Genomic DNA, 17,471 nt, shown 5'->3' with positions numbered 1-17,471 from the left:
CCCAGCTCAGAAATTAGGGTTGAGTGTCCATCCCATTACTTTAAATCTGGCCATATTTAGGTGTAGCATTTAGCTAAATGGCATGCATGGGGAAATGGCAGACCTGGCCTGGAGCACCTAAAGAATCAACATAGTAATGGAAGGAGATTTTTGGATAAAATCAGAATTGATTGATAATATACAGTGAAACTCCAGTTCTACCAATTATTTCACTCTGATCTGTGCAGTGGTGAGACTTAATCCCACTTCCAAAATACTGCTAAGTGGTCTTCTATGTGATATTAAAGAAATAATAACTTCAGACTAGACTCTTCAATCTCTTTCCCTTTAATTACGGTTCTTGACAACTTTCATTGCAGATGGATAGTACACACACACACACACAAAGACATACCCTCAAGGAGAAACTTCACACAGTTTTTCCAACTAATCACAAATACTGAAGGAAAATACTTAAAACAGCATATAAAACACTCAATAAAACTCACCAGGGAAACTTAATTCCATCACACAAACTATGTAAGAATAACTTTAGGAAGAAAAAAGCAGCAAATCAGCCTTTGCATTAGGAAAGTTCAGAGTCTCTTGTGTGTCAAACTTCTTAAGTCATTTCTTCCAGTCACCAGATGTAATCTGGCTGCTTTTATTCATGAATTTCTCAGGAGAAAGGAAAACATATGTCTATCCTCCACATCACACCATTAGCCTTGAATTACAAACCAGCTCCCTATATGTGAGGCCAATATTTATTGATTTAAGACACAGACGTAGGACCAATCCTCCTAAAATACCCTAAAAATGATAATGCCTAGAATTGTGTACTGTTGAACATGAATTTATTCATCATCAAAATACCCTGTGAGCTGGGTAAGTAGTAATACCCCAATTTTACAGACTGGGAAAATGAGGCAACAAATTCAAATGGTTTGCCCTGCCCTCATTAAAGGCCCTATTAGATCTTTAGGATAATCTGGGAAAGATATGTTGACTGCATCCAGCGCTGAGCTAATAGACCATACCAAGAATTCTCGTACATACCAATAACTAAATTCAACATGTTATCTGCCAATTTTAAAAGCTTTCAGGACTTGCATGTTCTATCCAGTGTCATATGGGATATTATCTGTTTGGCCATTCCTTGGATATGACGTGATGAATGAGATGGATTTCATTATCCATCCATCAGAACCAACTTAATCCACGACAACAACAAAACAGAATTTTTTTCTGGGGTGTGGAGTTAAGGTCTCTGTCTTGACCCTTAGTGACCCTTATGAACCTGGCACCTTGACATGCCTTGAGTGTGATATTTTATTCCAAGTCATCATTGAGTTTCTCATGGTATATCAGTTTTTACCTTCCTTAGCTGGAACAGTAGCACATCTATGGGCTGGTATTTCTAAGCAGTCATTATTTTTCTCAGACGTCCACAATCTTGAGGGAAAGCATTCAAACTTTATCTCAGTGGCACCCGCCAATGCCTGAATAGAGCCTATTCATTTATTACCTTCTGCCAAATTCTTATTAAGCAAGTTTGTTGTTGTTTTATTTGACAGATGATTGTTGTGAAACCAAACCTGGACAAATCCAGCTCCTGGCTGCTAGACAGTTAGGTGCAAGATGTCAAATCATTAGCTGAACTAAGTTTATAGCATCATTAGGCTACAGAGCTGCAACCACTTCCCTTAGGAAGTGATTTGACAACCTAAAAGCCCTCATCTAGTTCCTCTTGATACTCAACTTTGCATATGCTCTTCCAGTTACTCATAGTTATAGTTCTTTGGCACACTAGGAGCAATTTCTCTCTCTTCTGAAATATACTGCCCAGCAAGTGTTTGTAGTTCATTGTAGTAGTTCTTACTTAGTTCTCTGTTTAACCAAATTTTATGTATATCCTCCTAAATCAATCCCTTCAAGCTGCTCACTATTGTTTTACTCTTCTCTGCATTTCCTCTTCTTTTTCAACCAAAGTCTTTCCGATACTGAGTGGCCCAAAGCAGTACACCAGGTGCGGTCTCCACAGTGCAAACCTCTCATATTTTCTAATAGTCTATCATCAAACCTAATCTTTCTAGGTATTTATACCATGCTATCACTGTGGGATCTGATGGCCTCATTTTTAATAATAGGTTATTAGTGGAGAATTTATTTGGCCATCACCATCCATCAGAAGGTTCTGTGCTATGGCATTTCCATTTGAGGGTAATATTTAAATGACAATTTGCATCTCCCCACAAAATCTAGTCTTACCATGCCAACTACTATTTGCTTGGGCCTCTGAAGTTCTGATATCTGCTGAAGAGTTTAGAATATGCTCCTACTTCATTTGGCAAAATCAACAATAGTGCAATGGTCAAGACAATCCTATGGATTGTGACCTGATTGGATTACAGCAGTTACCTTTTACCTCAAAGGCCCGTAAAAGATAAATTTTCCCTGTCCATTTGGAGGATTAGTAATAACCCATGTTGGTTAGAAAAGGTAACAATGAAGTCTCCACCAACTGATTGAAGATTCACCAAAATGTGGAAAGCCTTTAGCAGTAGGTCATAAGGTTCAGATGGACGTAACTCAATCCAGTCCTATTACAAGGCAGAAAAGTTATTTTTCCCTCTTTAAACATTGACGTAGGTTAAAGACATCATTTAACCAGGAATCAGTTAGAAATCCTGATCCTTAATTCAATTATAAACCTAAAGTTACAGCACCCACCATCACTTTGCATCATTCAGATGCAGCCTAGTTTTGCATTGGGTTCCTGAACTCATATTTCGCCTCTTACAGTTACAGTAGCTCTTGCTTAAGATAGGTAGAACAAGCCAGATTGGAGGAGCTAATCAAGGTAGTAAAGTTGTTCTTGCTCTCTCTTTTCTTTTAATTTTTACTTTGAATGTTAAAATGCTGTTGCATTTCCAAATATAGTGAAAGATGTTCAGATAAAGAGGCAATATCCTTGACCTCTGTTTTTAGATGAAGTGATTGGTAGTAGCCATTAATCAAAAAGACTTTCTTTTGCTATAGCGGAAGAGGGGGGAAACCAAAACCAACACAAGCAGAGCAGAGGATGCACATTAATCATTAGTGAAACTGAAAAATAATCCTGGGTCGATTACAATTTACATTATCCTTGTAGCAACTGAGATCCTAAGGGAAAATATCAGTATTTGCTCAGTGTAACTTTGTAATCCTGACTCTTAAGAGCATTCCTTATACATCAAGAAAAAAAAATCAGACCAGATTCTACTGCTCTTGCTCACATTGAGTAGTCCCTTACTCTGGAAGCAGTGTGGCTACCTACTGATGGAGGTACTACTCAATATGAGGGAGGCTGGTAGATTTAGCCCATAGTAAATATACTACATTTTTAGCTGGGACGCCTTGTTGGGTTATAAGAAAATCAAAACTGTAATGGATAATGGTAATATATATTGTCAAACCTGCTTTATACAGAATTTGATAGAGCAAAATTCCATTTAGAGAGAATTAGAATGAAAGTTCCCATTTGTAAACCACAATTCTGGTTATAGGGAAGTTGTCCTCTGAGAGAATTGGCTTCAGTCTAGAAGGTGCCATTGTGTGTAATTACTAGACTAAAATATACACTCTCTAAAGCAATCACCTTTGTGTAATTTTGCTGATACTTTATAGAACTTTAAAGTGTGCTTTGTAAATAAATGTTTGCCCAGAATGTTTACCATTCCCCTCACTTGCTCTCTCAGCTCAGGCAGGCAGGGTGAGAGAAAGTTGACTCTCTCTGACCACAATGTTTGGACTTTCATGCTAGTGAAGGTTCCCTGCCTTCTCATCTGATTTCTATAAAACGGTTGGCTAAAACTCTCCTCTGACTTCTGTATGGACCAAATTCAACCCTAGTGTATTTGTGTGTAACTCCCATTGAAGTCGGTGAAATTCCAACTGCTTACATCGCCTTTATATGTGCGTTCCCAGTGTTTAAAAAGATACACTGAAATGTTACTTTTTAATCCCTCTGCCAAATTCCCTAGCCCACTCTAGTGCAATCATGGTTCAACAGGGTAGCCATTCCTGGCCCTTCTAGTTTTCATCATATAGGACCATAGCTCACTCTTCCCCTCTTAGCAAATTGTTCAGTAATTTTCTTACCTGCGGTAAGGGAGCAAGTGAGAGGAATTGCACAGTGGGGTTACTCACCATGGAAGAGTCCCTGTTTCCTTTACCAAGCATAGCTCCTTCAGCACACATTTTCTCCTCTTCTCCCCTCTGCACTAGGGTACAATATTTCTCTTGCTCTCTCTCTCACTCTCTCTTTTCTGTATCTCTCGGAAATCAGACTGGAGTTCAGAGCACTTTCACTACCTTTTATGAGGTAGAATGTGATGTCATAGATGGGGGCAGGGCTAGTCAACTTTCTACCCACCTACCCACCTGTGCTGAGGGAGCTACGCTTGGGAACGGAAGCAGTGACTCCTCCACGGTGAGTAACCTTGTTTCTAATTTATACCATTATGTAAAGCTCTGACTGTTTTGTGGGGGGGAGGGGAAAGATTTTAAGAGGGCATTTTGTTTGTTGGTCAGTTTAGTTTTTTGGGGAGGAGTTAAAGTACAGCGCTAACACAAAATCAGTTGCATGTTATTTTTCTAAACTTGAAAAGATTTTTTTTTCTTCATTTCCCAATCTAAACTGTTGTGCGGACTTCCTCTGAGTTGTAAAACAGCTACCACAGAGATGGCCACATTTTAGTAATGGGTGAAGGGATCCCTCTGAATATGTTAAATATCAATTTAAGAGCCCAATCCTGGTCCCCTTGAAATCAGTAGCAAAACTTCCATTGACTTCATGGGTGAAGAATCAGGCCCTTACTTTGTAAAGTGCTTTGGGATTAAAGGTGCTTTATAAATGGAAGATATTGTTATTCCTGTATGTATTATTAATTATTATTATTATTACTATTAACTGTGGAGATATGTCTACTTTTTTAGGATAGATGGAACATTTCTTTTCTCCAGATCTTCTATGTTTATTTTGTTTTTCTGCTTAATTCTAAATATGTGTATGTCTACTTGCTGACATCAGGCCATTTTTAAGAACCTTTCTTAAAAAAAATATTAAAAAGGAGAGGAAAACCTCTTAAGCAAGTGATGTAAGCCCAAAACACATGATTAATATTTAGACGCAAACGAGACACAATCTTTGAAATTCAAAGTCAAAGCTTCAGAATGCTGTGAATTAATGGTGGAGCAGAATGAGCTCTAACGGAAAATCCTGGCTTTGCTGGTTTGTGTTACAGCCCTTACGTTATTTAACCATAGGTTTTGTATTTAATAGCACTTAAAGCTTGCTTTTCTTTTCTTGGTCCTGGTGTTACTACTTGTGTGTGGTTTCCCTCCCTGTATCCCTCAGAATTTTAGAAAGACAAGATGGACTGCAAAGATCTTTTACTCTTGTTCTGCCTCTTGGCTACCTATTAAAGCTGTCACGATGTCAGAGCTCTCTCACTAAAGGGCAGAAGAAGGGTCATGTGAGGATTTTGGCCTCTAGGGATGGCAGAGATATTGCTGTTCTTGTACATTTAAAGCTCCTTCCCAGCTCTGTGTGGGGCCTTATCATATTACAGTGAACGGTACTAGAAGGCAGTAATGCATACTCTATAAATCAAAAGACAAAGAGAGCATGATCATAGCCTTTTCAACCCAAGTGTAATTTAAAAGTGCTGGATGACATACTTTTTTTCAGATGACTGGATAGCTCTGAGGAATTGGGTACAAGATGCAGAATCCTCCATCTCTAGGTCACTGGCAGTGACATGCAGTGGGATCAGTGCATTTGTCACTTGAAGGCCATGGAGGGTTGGTTCCCCAAATGTATTTTCCAAGATAAATGCAGGGAGGGTGGGTCTCCATAGTGGGCCAACCCGTGGGTGGAGATTGAATGAAGGACAGTAAAGAGATGGACATGCAAAGTGACACAACCCTAAGCAACAACAAAACAGGCAGATGCCTATGGCTAGTCATAATAACAATATCTGTCAGTACTATCCCAGGACTGTAATGGACCCTGCAGCCTGAAAGTGAAAGGCTAAATAACCTATTACTAATCTACAGAGCTAACCACTTCCCGTGTTCAATTATTTAATTGGCAAATATGCTAAAGACAATAAAGAAATTGGAAGTACAAAGTACTTATATTCCACACTGCACAGGATGAAATATTTATTCTGTCATTGGCAATATTGATTGTACTTTCTGGTATTTGTGCATGAAAGTTACATACTTAAAGTAAAGTAAAAAAAAAAACCAACTCAGAAATGGTGGTCCAGTTCTTTTCCCACTGATCTCATTCAGTGTGTAATATGGGCACTGTATCTGCAGCAAGCTGAGCAATTTGTTCCAAATATCCAGTCTTTGAACTAGTTAATCCTTCCCAACCTCTTTTATGCATTGAAAATTACTCGACAGCACTATTTATTAAAAAAAAAATTAAGGCACACATCCAAGTTTGTCTTGGATCAGTTTTGCACTCACTCTGCCTAGCAGTATAAGAACAAAAGAACTACTCAGGTTTACCTATACATGTATGTGCAAGCAGATAAACACACAGAAATCCCATGTGGCTTCCTCAAGCACATAACGCTACATTCTGAGTAGCAGCTTAATTATATGGCTTCAGCTGCATGAATCCACACACATTTTCAGTGTGATTAATGGGCATCCCTATAATTCCCAAATCCTCAACACTTGCCAGTCTGAACTCTCTCAGAAGTTGAATTAGAGGCTTCTTGGCTAGAAATGACTGTTATCTCCTCCTTTTCCATTTATGATCTTGGGAGTGAGGGAGGAGTTGTGAAATTGTGAAATGTTCCATCTCTTCAAAAACTGTCAGCTGGCAGATCATCATTGTGCCCTCATTTGTAATTCCTTTACAGTGGTGTAACTCCATCGACATCAAATGTCTTACTGTTGATTTATCCCTGTTTCACTGAAAATACAGTCAGACCCATAGCAGTCAGGGAACCCTTCATGTAGGTTTAAATCACAATTCTTTTAAACCTTGTCCTGTAGTCACTTGAACCACCAGTGAAATGTTAAACCATAGCTGGCTAAACGCCAGTGGTCAGAGGAACCAGGAAGGAGACCATGACCACCTTAATACCCTAGACTTTTTGTCTGAAGGAGAGTCCTCTCTCAAAGGCATTAGCCAATCAGTCATCTGCCAGACTCACCATAATAACTAATAATGCTACTGTGCATTTTCACAATGTATCTCATTTGAGTATCTCAAACGACTTTGCAAACAATGTAGCCTCACAAAACCCATGGTGGAAACAAATATTATTATTATTATTTTTGTTATTTATATTTATTCTATTTGTTTTACAAATGAGAATATAGGAGCCACAGGGAGGGTGAATGGCTTGAACAATGCCATCATATCAAGTAATGGGCAGAAAGAAAGCCATGGAGTCATGACTCCCAGTTGTGCTTTAAGCCATTAGGTCCTCAGATAATTTTTGAGACACCTACCTTCCCTATCCAGGTCTCACCAGTTCCCAGTCTGCACTCTCCCTGGCAAAAAAGATTAAAACAACAAGAACTAGTGGGTGGGGGTTGGACGGAGGACACCAGCTATGAAAGGATGCAGCACTTGTACTGTATAAAGCATCCCAGTTGACCACAAATTCTGAAGATTGTATATCTTTTGAGTTATAAACACTTCATCTTTTACTGTCATTGCCATTGTTACTTAGTCGACCATTTCCATCATAAACCTGGTTGTATCACTGCTGGAAGCTCATTAGCAGTGGCACCAGAATCACCCCAGTATTCTCCAGTAAAATTAGAAATCACTTCTGAGTTATGGCTATCATTTACCAATACCATTAGCACAGATATCCAGGATAGCAACTTGGATTCGTAGAAACCCATCACTAAATATTAGCTGCTCAGTTGATTACACTGGGAATGTTGCTGACAAAGAAAATTCAGAGTATAAGAGGTATCAATCTGCTTCAGAAAGCAAGGTTGAACATTTAGAGGCAACACCTGCCATGTTCTCAGTAACATGCTTAATAGCCTTGTATTGTACATGAAAAAATATGAGTTTGGGAATGAGATGGGGCTGTTGGAGAAATGGAGCCCATCTCGTACCGAAGTCAAGGCAAAACTTTTACAAAGTTTTGCAAAGAACATTGATTTAAATAAACCAGGGGTCTTGGAGCCTCTAGGTATTGGTGAGTTTTAACACTTCTGTAGCATTTTACAAACATCAACTAATTAATAATCACAACACCCCCATGGGGTAAGTAATTATCTTCATTTGGCAGTTTGGAAAAATAAGACAGAGAGCTTAAGGACAACAATTTCAAAAGTATCCACCCATGCTGTTCACCATAATTCTTGGCCTGTTTAATTGGAGACAACAAGGAACTGATTTTTTCAGAAGTGCTAAGCACCCTCAGCATTCACTGACTGAATTGGGTGCTCAGTAGCTCTCAAAAATTAGACAGTCAGCTTAGGCATCCAAAAATGGATTTATCCATATATAACAGGCATTTTACATCTAAGTGTATTGACCAAGGCCACAGAAGAAGCCCACATTAGAGTCAGATTTAGGATGCACTTCTTGATTCCATGCCTAGGCCCCTGGACCACACTGTCCTTATCATGGTCATTAGTTATTCCTTTTTGAGGCCAGGCGTCAAAAGAGATTCAGAGCAGAGGAAGTGGCTCAGATTCAGACAGCTGAGAAGGCTGTCGTTGGTAGCATCTCATGCAACTCTGCCCCCATAGTCATGAAAAAATCATGGATCCTCCACAAAATAAAGGGACACATGGCCATGGTTTTCACAGGTACCAAATACTAGCTCTAGGCAACTGTACAGAGAACCATAAATAACCCCAAATCTGTAGAATACACCAGGGTTGTCTTCACAAAGGAAAAGGTTAAGGGGCTTCCTTTTATTTTTCCATTTTAAAGTAGAGGCTGAGATTGGCTGTGTAACATTTCTAGGTCAATTATAAATTGGAGAGAAGGATTGGAGGGAGGGTTGCATTATTCTGCATGGACATAGAAACGAGTGTCCCAAGGATATTTAGTACAAAAAATCTTAAAGCATGTGAATTATTCAGACTGCATTGTAAGTACCTTTGCATGTGTTGTCAGAGTAAAGTTCCTTCCAAGATTCTGAAGCTCAAAATAAAACTTTGACCAAATGAGTTATAATTTCCTAATGTAACTCAGTAACATAACATGTAATTGCTAAAGGAAATGGTGTTGGACCAGCCAAATCTGATGAATTGTTAAATATCTGTCAATGCCAAATGTGTGATTAGTGTCCTCTAGCACTTTTCTTGAATGACCTCCATTGCAAATTCTAAAAGTTGGCCAAATGGATCATTATTCACTTAAATCCTAGTCCTGCAAACACTTTATGTGTGTAACTCTGATATTGAGCTCAATAGGACTACTCCTATCGGTAAAGTTACTCAGATGTATAAACATTTGCAGAATTGACATAAGTGATGAAAAAGTATCTTTGTTGTCTAAATTGGGCTTAATCCTTCTCATTTTACTCGTCTGGGTAATCCCACTGAGGCCACCAAACTTTGACATGCACAAGACTGCTCTTGTGAATAGAATGAGAGGGGTTTGGTTCATTTTACTTTCCCTTGTTTTTTGTTCTTTCTTGGAATCTCTACTGAATTTTTAACTCATTTGTTTGTGTTTTAATTTATTTACAAAGTATCCAGAAATTCCAAACTGCTTCTTTTAAGGAGTAAAATGGCCAATAGTATCTATAGTAATGCACCTCTTTATATTCACAAATAATGTATTCGGTGATTGACGAGAATCTTCACATAATCTGTAACATGGCTAAGCCTCTGCTGAAAAATTGAGTTATGCATTTGCTAGCTGACAGACTATCATATCAACTGGAATATAGATACTCTACTGTCTATGTGATCATATTTCATGTGGTCAGGACTTCTTTTCCTTCTTCCTTTTGCTATGGGCTCAGACCTGCAAGAGTGAGCTCACCGAAATCAAAAGAAATCTTTCCATTGATTGGGTCTTGGATCAGGCCCTGAATGCTCTCATTGACTTAAGTGGAAATGGAGGGAACTCAATATCTCACCAAGTGTTCAGCACTTGTGAGTTTAAACCCTATGTTATCTTTTTTATACAAGATGCAAAATATTAGTTGGCAAGCAGTGAAACACCATGCCAGGATAGAAGAACTGTTATCCTGCCAATATCTGCCATTCAGCAATGCTATTACATCCTATTTATTTCAGGACTGAATATGATTGATGGTTTTGGTAAGCTCCCCTGAGGAAAACCATGTATGCCAGCAAAGTCATCCTCAAACTCTTCTTATGCTGACCTGGGCAAAGGCAATTGCAGGCATCTGAATTTAGTTAGGAAGCAATCTGCCTTGGAATGTGAGATATCATCTCAGATGAAGACAGAAATATAACACATACACAGAGGTTCCGACAGTTTTACAAATGGAAAAGTTGGACAGTCACACTTTTTTTTAGCAATATAGATTGAAATGCCACATTGTGCTATTTGATCACACTGACAAAATCATGAGGAACAGCTGTGGCTAACGCAGTCTTATGAAAATAAATGTTCTAGTCTATGTGCTTTATTGATGCCATTGGACCGAAAGTCCATTGCACTTCAAGTCCATTGGGCGACTTCAATCATCCTGATATCTGCTGGGAGACCAATACAGTGGTGCACAGAAAATCCAGGAAGTTTTTGGAAACTGTAGGGGACAATTTCCTGGTGCAAGTGCTGGAGGAACCAACTAGGGGCGGAGCTCTTCTTGACCTGCTGCTCACAAACCGGGAAGAATTAGTAGGGGAAGCAAAAGTGGATGGGAACCTGGGAGGCAGTGACCATGAGATGGTCGAGTTCAGGATCCTGATACAAGGAAGAAAGGAAAGCAGCAGAATATGGACCCTGGACTTCAGAAAAGCAGACTTTGACTCCCTCCGGGAACTGATGGGCGAATAACATGAGGGGGAAAGGAGTCCAGGAGAGCTGGCTGTATTTTAAAGAATCCTTATTGAGGTTACAGGGACAAACCATCCCGATGTGTAGAAAGAATAGTAAATATGGCAAGCGACCAGCTTGGCTTAACAGTGAAATCCTTGCTGATCTTAAACACAAAAAAGAGGCTTACAAGAAGTGGAAGATTAGACAATTGACCAGGGATAAGTATATAAATATTGCTTGGGCATGTAGGAATGGAATCAGGAAGGCTAAATCACACTTGGAGTTGCAGCTAGCGAGGGATGTGAAGAGTAACAAGAAGGGTTTCTTCAAGTATGTTGGCAATAAGAAGAAAGCCAAGGAAAGTGTGGGCCCCTTACTAAATGAGGAAGGCAACCTAGTGACAGAGGATGTGGAAAAAGCTAATGTACTCAATGCTTTCTTTGACTCTGTCTTCACGAACAAGGTCAGCTCCCAGATTACTGCACTGGGCAGCACAGCATGGGGAAGAGGTGGCCAGCCCTCTGTGAAGGAAGAAGTGGTTCGGGACTATTTAGAAAAACTGGACGTACACAAGTCCATGGGGCCGGATGCGTTGCATCCGAGAGTGCTAAAGGATTTGGCGGATGTGATTGCAGAGGCATTGGCCATTATCTTTGAAAACTCATGGCGATCGGGGGAAGTCCCAGAAGATTGGAAAAAGGCTAATGTAGTGCCCATCTTTAAAAAAGGGAAGAAGGATGATCCTGGGAACTACAGGCTGGTCAGCCTCACCTCATTCCCCGGAAAAATCATGGAGCATGTCCTCAAGGAATCAATTCTGAAGGACTTAGACAAGAGGAAAGTGATCAGGAACAGTCAGCATGGAATCACCAAGGGAAAGTCATGCCTGACTAATCTAATTGCCTTCTGTGGTGAGATAACTGGCTCTGTGGATGAAGGGAAAGCAGTGGACGTGTTATTCCTCGACTTTAGCAAAGCTTTTGACATGGTCTCCCACAGTATTCTTGTCAGCAAGTTAAAGAATTATGGGCTGGATGGATGCACTACAAGGTGGGTAGAAAGTTGGCTATATTGTTGGGCTCAACGGGTAGTGATCAATGGCTCCATGTCTAGTTGGCAGCCGGTATCTAGCAGAGTGCCCCAAGGGTCGGTCCTGGGGTCAGTTTAGTTCAATATCTTCATTAATGATATGGAGGATGGTGTGGATTGCACCCTCAGCAACTTTGCAGATGACATTAAACTGGGAGGAGTGGTAGATATGCTGGAGGGTAGGGATAGGATACAGAGGGACCTAGACAAATTGGAGGATTGGGCCAAAAGAAATCTGATGAGGTTTAAGAAGGACAAGTGCATAGTCCTGCACTTAGGACAGAAGAATCCAATGCACCGCTACAGACTAGGGACCAAATGGCTCGGCAGCAGTTCTGCAGAGAAGGACCTAGGGGTGACAGTGGACAAGATGCTGGATATGAATCGACAGTGTACCTTTGTTGCCAAGAAGGCCAATGGCATTTTGGGGTGTATAAGTAGGGTCATTGCCAGCAGATCAAGGGATGTGATCGTTCCCCTCTATTCGACATTGGTGAGGCCTCATCTGGAGTACTGTGTCCAGTTTTGGGCCCCACACTACAAGAAGGATGTGGAAAAATTGGAGAGAGTCCAGGGAAGGGCAACAAAAATGATTAGGGGACTGGAACACATGACTTATGAGGAGAGGCTGAGGGAACTGGGATTGTTTAGTCTACGGAAGAGAAGAATGAGGGGGGATTTGATAGCTGCTTTTAATTACCTGAAAGGTGGATACAAAGAGGATGAATTTAGACTATTCTCAGTGATAGCAGATGACACGACAAGGAGTAATGGTCTCAAGTTGCAGTGGGGGAGGTTTAAGTTGGATATTAGGAAAAATTTTTTTCACTAGGAGGGTGGTGAAACACTGGAATGCGTTACCTAGGGAGGTGGTGGAATCCCCTTCCTTAGAAGTTTTTAAGATCAGGCTTGACAAAGCCCTGGCTGGGATGATTTATTTGGGATTGGTCCTGCTCTGGGCAGGGGGTTGGACTAGATGGCCTCCAGAGGTCCCTTCCAACTCTGTTATTCTATGATTGTATGATTCACTTTGTGTCTGATAGTTACGCTACTTGGTGTTGATTGTGCAATAACCAATCAACATGAGTCTATTCCAAGTCTCTCCAGGTAAGACAGTAAGGAAAAACATGCACTGTCTCTCTAGTTGCTGTTCCTGTTCTCTGGATAAATAAGAGGAGACTGGTCTCCAGGGTTGGCAATCTAACACCTTTATAGAAGTATTAAATTCACTTGGAAAAACTGAAATATATAAAAAAAATCTAGATATATATGTTACATCTTTAAACTGTCTCACAAAAGGCATACAATACAAAATTCAAAGCAGGAGGAGACAAATCAATAGTATTGACATGCTACCCTATATCGGCCTCTTATAGATGTAATAGTAACTGAATATGAAAGCCTGCACTTTCTTTCATGCATCTGACATAAATGGGTACTCAGATTCAGGGAGGGTTAGTGAAGAGAGAGACCTGGCTGTGGGTTTTACATACGATCTCAGGTTCAGGAGATGTCCAGAATCAAAGATGGACTGATTTGTGTGTATCTGTCCTGCTTGTGAATCAGAGCATAAAAAGTTTTATGAAGTTCTGGTTGTATGCAGATCACTCACCTGAATTTTTATCTAACTAACTTCTTGTTGGATCAGTGGATTCTCAAGAGACTTCTTATTCTGTGCACTTCAGTATCCATGCTGACAATGTATCTTCTGTGATAGATTGGGATCTTGTGTCTTCTCCAAAGTATTGTTTGACTCAACCACACTAGGAGATGTAATCTTATTTTATTTTTGTGATGGGACCTTCATCCTCTCCTCCACACTGTGATTCGTCTTTTCCTCAAACCAGATGTGGTTGGGACTGTGTCTGTTATCCATCCACAGACACTAAAAGATCCAGCTGAGATGGCAGAATGGTTTGGAGGATTTTATTGTTGTAACATTAGATTTTACATGAAATCTGATGCCTTTGCAAAGAGAGTTGAAGTATTTTGCGATATGTGGGTAATATTAATTCATTACGTTTAAATAAATGGCTTTGTAGTTTTCTGATGTGTGAGCTACTCGTTTGCTGTATTTAATGCAGATGTCAAACACAAAGTTTCTATTATAGTTACACTCGGTGTGACAGGGTGTTGTGCAGGAACTCCTGAGCCAGCCCTCTGTCACCCCTGCTCCAATTAAGGGAGGCAAATTGGAGCTGGCTAGAGAAATCTGCACTTGATTGGCAAAGGGAAAACAGCTGCCAGCCTAATTAGCCTGGGGCAGTATAAAAGCCGCAGAGGAAGGAAGCTAAGGGAGGCAGATAGAAAGGAGGAAGCAAGGGAAGGGGAAGGGGAAAGGAGCAGCTCTGCCCTTCTGGGTCCGAAGGCTAAGAAGTCCTCAAGGCTGGAAGCCCCAAGCTGTGCCTGGTGAGAAGGTGGTGGGATGGCATGATGTAAATAAACTGCACTGGTGACTGCTGAGGCAGAAGGTCTTGGAGCGGTTTTTAGAGCTGAGAAGAGGCAGGACCAAGTGGGGCCCTGCTACACCCTGTTATACTCGGATAAAGAAACACTGTATCCCAAATAGAACCCTCATCCATATGTCCAGTTTCACTGCCTCCCACACCACTCTAGCTAGTTGGAAATGTCAGATTTCCCCCCCCCCCCCATTGCTTTAAGACTATTGTACCAATAATACAAGGATCTATATCCCTGCTTCCTGTGAGATTTATGACAGATGTGTGGAACACAGTACTGTTTCTTAACATTCAGTTCCTATCAGGATGGAAAGAAGCCAATAATAATAATACTTACATAGCTATAGCTGGACAACATTAAAAACTCAGTGGCTTCCATTTGGCTTGTGTTCCATATTTTCATTTCGAGTGTTAAAATTTATGCTCTCATCATGCCTCATTCATAGGATAAATGCTGACAATTTGGAACATCAGCCATTGACATAAGAATGGTATTTTGATAAAGCAATTTCCAAAATTTCAGCTGGAGTGGAATTACTGCTAATGGATGACTGCTAAAGCACATAAATCTGATCCTTTGTGCTACCGCAACAGGCCTTTCTTACTCTAGAGTCTATAATTCTAGAAAAATGTGCAATAGGGACCAATCCTGCACTGTCAGGGGCATGGTCTAGCTGATCTAATCAAGCCAAGCTGCTGTAAAGTGTCCTATCTCCACTGAAATGAGCCACACTGAGTTACTCCAACTAAGGATCTGGCCCAATATATTGTTCAGTGCTAGAATATATGGGCCAAACTCTGAGGTAAGGCCATATCTACACTAAGAACATTTTACTGATACAGCGATACCACTAAGGTGCTTTTTTAAAACTTGGTATAGCAATACCATTATAGTGGAGGGCTGCGTGAAAAGAAAATGGTTTATGAATCAACCAACAAAAGATGGAATTCACGCAATGCTTTATTGAGAGGGACAATGAGAAGTCAGTATAATTAGATGGTATAGAGTTAAAGTCTGTGCAACAATTTAAATACCTCAGTTCAGTGTTGAGCCATGTGAGGACCATGGAGCAGATGTTAGGGGTCACATGAAGAGCACTTGGTGGAAAAGGAGGTAGTTGACAGGAGTTCTCTGCAAGAAGAATATGGCAGGTAAGCTAAAGAGCAAAGTATATAAGACCATAATTAGACTGGCCATGACATATGGGTCAGAAAGTTAGTGGATGAATGAGAGAAGAACAATTACTTCATACTGCCAAAATGAGAATGCTTAGGTTAACACTAGGAAGACAAGAGTTGATGGATGGGGTCACACAATGAAATGGTATGAGTTATCATGCAGGTGGCCCGCATCATGGAAAAGCGGAGAGAGTATCTACTAAGATGGTTGGATCATGTGAGACAACAAGACGTGTGGTGTGTTGGTCAGAGAGTATCAGATCTAGTAGTCACGGGACAAAGACCAGGAGGAAGAATCAGAAAAAGGTGGTTCGAGATGCCGAAGCAGGACATGAAGAAAGTTGGTGTCAGCTTGGACAAAAGTAGTCAACAAGAGTGCTTGGACCTGAACAAGAGCTGCTGGCCCAACTAACAGGACAAGGTGAAGGCAAGAAAAAACATTACCAGCAAAGTGCTCCTAATATGGATGCAGTTATACCAGCAAAACTTCACTTTGTACTCATGTAATTAAACCTCCCACAACAAGTGAAACAAACTGTACTGGTAAAAGTTCAGCTTTGCTGATATAACTGTGTCTACGCTAGGGACCTCCATCGTCACAACTACATGGGTCAGGGATCATACCTCTTCACTCCCATGACCAACATAACTGTGCCAACAGAAGTCTGCAATGCAGACATGGAGTAAGTTACTCTAAATCCATCGTAGGTACTCTGGATTTAGGCCTTGATTCAGCAAGGTACTTAAGCACATACCTAAACTGAAGTGAGTGAGTAGTCTGCTTTGAAGTTAAAGTTAGCAATGTGCTTAAGTACTTTGCTGAATCAGGGCCATGCATCAGTGAAAGTAAACTCAGAAAGAGATTTCACTGGGGTCAGTGTGGCCGTGGTATTAGTTGTCTGTGATATACAGAAGGTCAGACTAGATGATCTGGTGATCCCTTGTGGCCTTAAACTCGATTACATAAAAGGCACATCTACACTGCACACTCCTTTCAGTGGCATGTGGAGTACATACACTACATTCCCCCTTAGCACGGGTACAAATATCAGTGTAGACGGGGAGGGAGTTCTTAGATGAGCAAAGACACACCTGGATCTTGTGGGTATGCACCCAGGTATATCCCTTACATGGCTCTCTACTTGCCCAAGCAGTGCCTTCCCTGATGACACTGCTGTTTTTAGCAGTGTAGTGTCCCTCTGCCTATTCACTGCTGGAGTCTTTCCTCACTGCAGTGAAAAGATCCAACAGAGGGGAAAGACTCCAGCAGTGTGGAAGCAACGGGCAAAGGCTCTGGCAGCTCCCTGTGGCAGGATAAGACTCCAGTAGAAAGGAGGTGTCCGGGCCTTTTGCCGCTGCAATGAAAGACTCCAGCAACAGGGAAGGACCTTGATAGTGGGGAGGCAGTGGGAACAGGCTCTGGCAGTTCCCTGCTGCTGAGCCTTTCCCCACTGCCTTGACCCTGCCAGAGCCTTTCACTAACACATGTAGCTACACGCTGCAATGTGGACACAGCCTGCTTTTGATTGTGGAGTGTAGCTAAACATACCCTACATGCTGCTGCATGTGGTATGCAGTGTGCAAGTAGCATAACAGTGAAATGTGAACTAGTGATTACATCCACACACAAACCCCATCTTAAATTAACACTTTGAAATATCTTCAAACTTTCTAGTTCACTACCATTAGGGTTCGCAAAAAGAAAAGGAGTACTTGTGGCACCTTAGAGACTAACCAATTTATTTGAGCATGAGCTTTCG

General features: G+C 40.8%; 1 protein-coding gene across 4 annotated transcripts in view; it reads left to right on the top strand.

Moving 5' to 3' along the window:
* Positions 1 to 17,471, top strand: part of CTNNA2 (catenin alpha 2) — an 803,547-nt gene that overhangs the window by 771,828 nt on the left and 14,248 nt on the right. For 3 of the 4 annotated variants that reach the window (XM_048846332.2, XM_048846330.2, XM_075128132.1), the window contains one exon: positions 4,310 to 4,453. The exons of the other annotated variant lie outside the window; for it this stretch is intronic. In XM_048846332.2, coding sequence (XP_048702289.1) covers positions 4,310 to 4,453 — 144 coding nt within the window. The remainder of the gene's footprint in view (positions 1 to 4,309; positions 4,454 to 17,471) is intronic. 4 annotated transcript variants of the gene reach the window in all.

This window comes from Caretta caretta, chromosome 4 (genome assembly GCF_965140235.1).
Source record: "Caretta caretta isolate rCarCar2 chromosome 4, rCarCar1.hap1, whole genome shotgun sequence".
Taxonomy (NCBI): Eukaryota; Metazoa; Chordata; order Testudines; family Cheloniidae; genus Caretta; species Caretta caretta.
The sequence above is the reverse complement of the archived record's forward strand: the minus strand, read 5'-3'. Positions and strand labels throughout refer to the sequence as shown.